The sequence below is a fragment of the Oppia nitens genome, unplaced genomic scaffold (assembly GCF_028296485.1).
Source record: "Oppia nitens isolate AA-2021 unplaced genomic scaffold, nextdenovo-longstitch-racon4-pilon3 scaffold33_pilon_pilon_pilon, whole genome shotgun sequence".
Lineage (NCBI taxonomy): Eukaryota > Metazoa > Arthropoda > Arachnida > Sarcoptiformes > Oppiidae > Oppia > Oppia nitens.
In genome coordinates, this window is record NW_026533214.1 from 703,346 (window position 1) to 704,597 (window position 1,252).

Sequence of the window (1,252 nt, forward strand, 5' to 3'; positions counted from 1 at the left end):
CAAAACAACATATGCTTAAAACATTATCTATTAATAAGTTTGTGTTTCATCCTATGGACGATAAGAACTATATATTATCAGATGGAGTTTCATGTCTTCCATTTGGACATAATTCATTAAAACATTAATATTTTTTTAGTTACAGACAATATGAATAATGTATATAAGGAATTAATCATTAACGGAGACAAAATTAATCCACTTGTATCAATAACACCACTAAATTTTCATGCAGTGAAACCAATGACTAAAGTTGTTTTATATGTAAATAACTTAAACGAAATACCAGCTAATTATATGGGAACATTTATTAAAAATGAAGATTTAGATGTTAAAGATATTGTCTGCAAGTTGTTTTATGTTGAAAACAAAAATTCAGACATTATGCAAATTGTTTTGTGGAATATATCTAAAACTAACACATTGTACATTAAACCAAACGAGTCTCTTGGAAAATGTTATATTGATTGTCTTAATTATTTGGATGAACGTCGTATCACAGATTATAAACTTAATTTAAGTTATGATATTATTTCAAAAGGTATGTTTAACTAATACTAAATATGTAATAATCTAATTATAAGATTAATTATTTTTTTAGATGAACAATTAAAAATAAATATGGATTTTGGATCGTGTCTTCCTACCAGAGGTACATCAAAAAGCGCTGGATTAGATTTATACTCAAATGAGGATAAAATGATATTGCCATCTCAACGCAAACTTGTTTCAACTGGATTAAGCATTTACATGCCAAATAATTCATTTGGCTTTATTGCTCCAAGAAGTTCATTAGCAGTTAAAGGGATAGATATTGGAGCCGGAATTGTAGATTTTGATTATACTGGAATTGTAAAAGTGTTGGTTATTAACAACAGTAAATTGGCTTTCAACATTGCACCTGGAGATCGTATTGCCCAACTCATAGTGTTACCATACAAAAAGGTTACTCCATATATTGGTTATATTCCACAGACTGAACGAGGAAATGGTGGATTTGGCTCAACTAATGCTATATAATTTCTATTATTATATACTTATTTGGTGGAGGGTTTAATTTTATAATTATTTTTATATATAATTTAATAATTTACACAAATTATTTGTTTTAATAATTTTATTTTAAAATAAAAATTTTTAAATTTTAAATGTATTTAATATTTAATTATAAGAAATAATATATTTATTTTCTAGATGAACCATTTTTGTAAGAATTTCAGCATCTGTAAATAAATTGTATTATTATATATTG

The 1,252-nt window shown here is 25.3% G+C and overlaps 1 protein-coding gene across 1 annotated transcript; it reads left to right on the top strand.

The window, feature by feature from the left end:
* The first annotated feature begins 621 nt into the window (after positions 1-621).
* On the top strand, positions 622-1,020 carry LOC128956857 (uncharacterized). Its single transcript, XM_054302569.1, has one exon. The coding sequence runs from the start codon at positions 622-624 to the stop codon at positions 1,018-1,020; it is 399 nt and encodes a 132-aa protein (XP_054158544.1).
* The last annotated feature ends 232 nt before the right edge of the window (positions 1,021-1,252 follow it).

What these genes read in the sequence shown, in the direction of transcription:
- LOC128956857 (XM_054302569.1), top strand. Translation starts at nt 622, where the DNA reads ATGGATTTTGGATCGTGTCTTCCTACCAGAGGTACATCAAAAAGCGCT.